The sequence below is a fragment of the Trichinella spiralis genome (assembly GCF_000181795.1).
Source record: "Trichinella spiralis strain ISS 195 chromosome Unknown Scfld1522, whole genome shotgun sequence".
Taxonomy (NCBI): Eukaryota; Metazoa; Nematoda; class Enoplea; order Trichinellida; family Trichinellidae; genus Trichinella; species Trichinella spiralis.
In genome coordinates, this window is record NW_003528461.1 from 1 (window position 1) to 1,323 (window position 1,323).

At 26.0% G+C, this 1,323-nt stretch overlaps 1 protein-coding gene across 1 annotated transcript; it reads left to right on the forward strand.

Annotated features, from left to right (window-relative positions):
- The first annotated feature begins 61 nt into the window (after window positions 1–61).
- Tsp_14314 (hypothetical protein) lies at window positions 62–747 on the forward strand. Its single transcript, XM_003369771.1, has 2 exons — window positions 62–307; window positions 649–747. Exons 1-2 carry the CDS (start codon window positions 62–64, stop codon window positions 745–747), a joined length of 345 nt encoding a protein of 114 aa, XP_003369819.1.
- Window positions 748–1,323: the final 576 nt, after the last annotated feature.

Here is a 1,323-nt window from a genome sequence, read left to right on the forward strand (position 1 = left end):
TGTGGTGGATTCAAGCATAGAACAAATAGCAGATATCTATTATGTGTTTGGTAAAGATATCATGGTTGATGATAAACAAATGAAAGAAATATTAATTTCCATGACAAATAACGGTTTCTTTGTGCCGGATGACACTGCCGATTATATGCAGAAATTCAAAGAATTTCCTGAAAAAACTATAAATTGGAAAACTGTTACCAAAGTGATCGTACCAGAGATTATCATCGGTGCTGATGGCGAAATGTCCACAAAACGAAATGTGGATGAATCACAAAATAAACTACTCCCTGAAATTGTTCATATCTATGTAACAATATTATTTTGAAATACTTAATTATTTTTAAACATAATATTTTTTTGCTTTTTAGATTGATCCAAAAACAAACGCAATTAAAATAATCGATAAGAACTAATCAATCAATGGATATATTCAATCACATTATGATATTATAAAATGCTGTTTAATAACATATTAAAACATTTATATAATAAATGAATTTGAATTTTGATTTAATTTGAAATGTAAATTTTACGTTTTACCGTACACTAAGTGATTTTGATTTGAAATACAATTTTCATGCATAAAATAAAATTACGCATTCGTTTATATTAATAATGTTCTTTAATTGCTTTAGCTGAAAATTCCAGAAATTTTCAAACAAGGATTTCACATTCACATTTTTCATTTATAATATTTTGATCGCTGATAAAAAAATCGCTGTTGATCAAAAATGTGGAACTATCTAAACTAAGCCAATACTTATTTAACGACACAAATATTATTATAAAGCGTAATTTAATCAAGATTATTATTAATAACGTAAATTGTATGACATTTTATTTTTACTGAAATAAATTATTCTTTGTAAAACTGTATATTGAAATGCAAAATCAGAACATGGTTATTGTCAAGGAAGGAAATATTTTATTGAATTAAAGTACTTCAGTTAAAGTGCACGGCTTCTCAAACTGCTTAATCCTCCTGTAACTGTTCATTTTTACCGTTCTAACTTAGCATAGTCAAAATAATTTTCTTAATACTTTTACATCTTTTACTTTTCATTCACATATTGACTAAAATACATAATGAAATAAATGATCTTTCATTAAAATGATAAATAATACTAAACTATGTTTCAATTTCACTGCTGCTTTGCATTTCTTATGCATATCACGCAGCACATACTGGAAAGAATTATTATAAGTGCGTATTAAATAAAAAGTAATAATAATTATAATAACGCCAGAAAATTCATTTTGAGCTACGTTTAAACCATGCTAAAATTACGAATATACTTCTAACTCCGACACTTTACATACGAG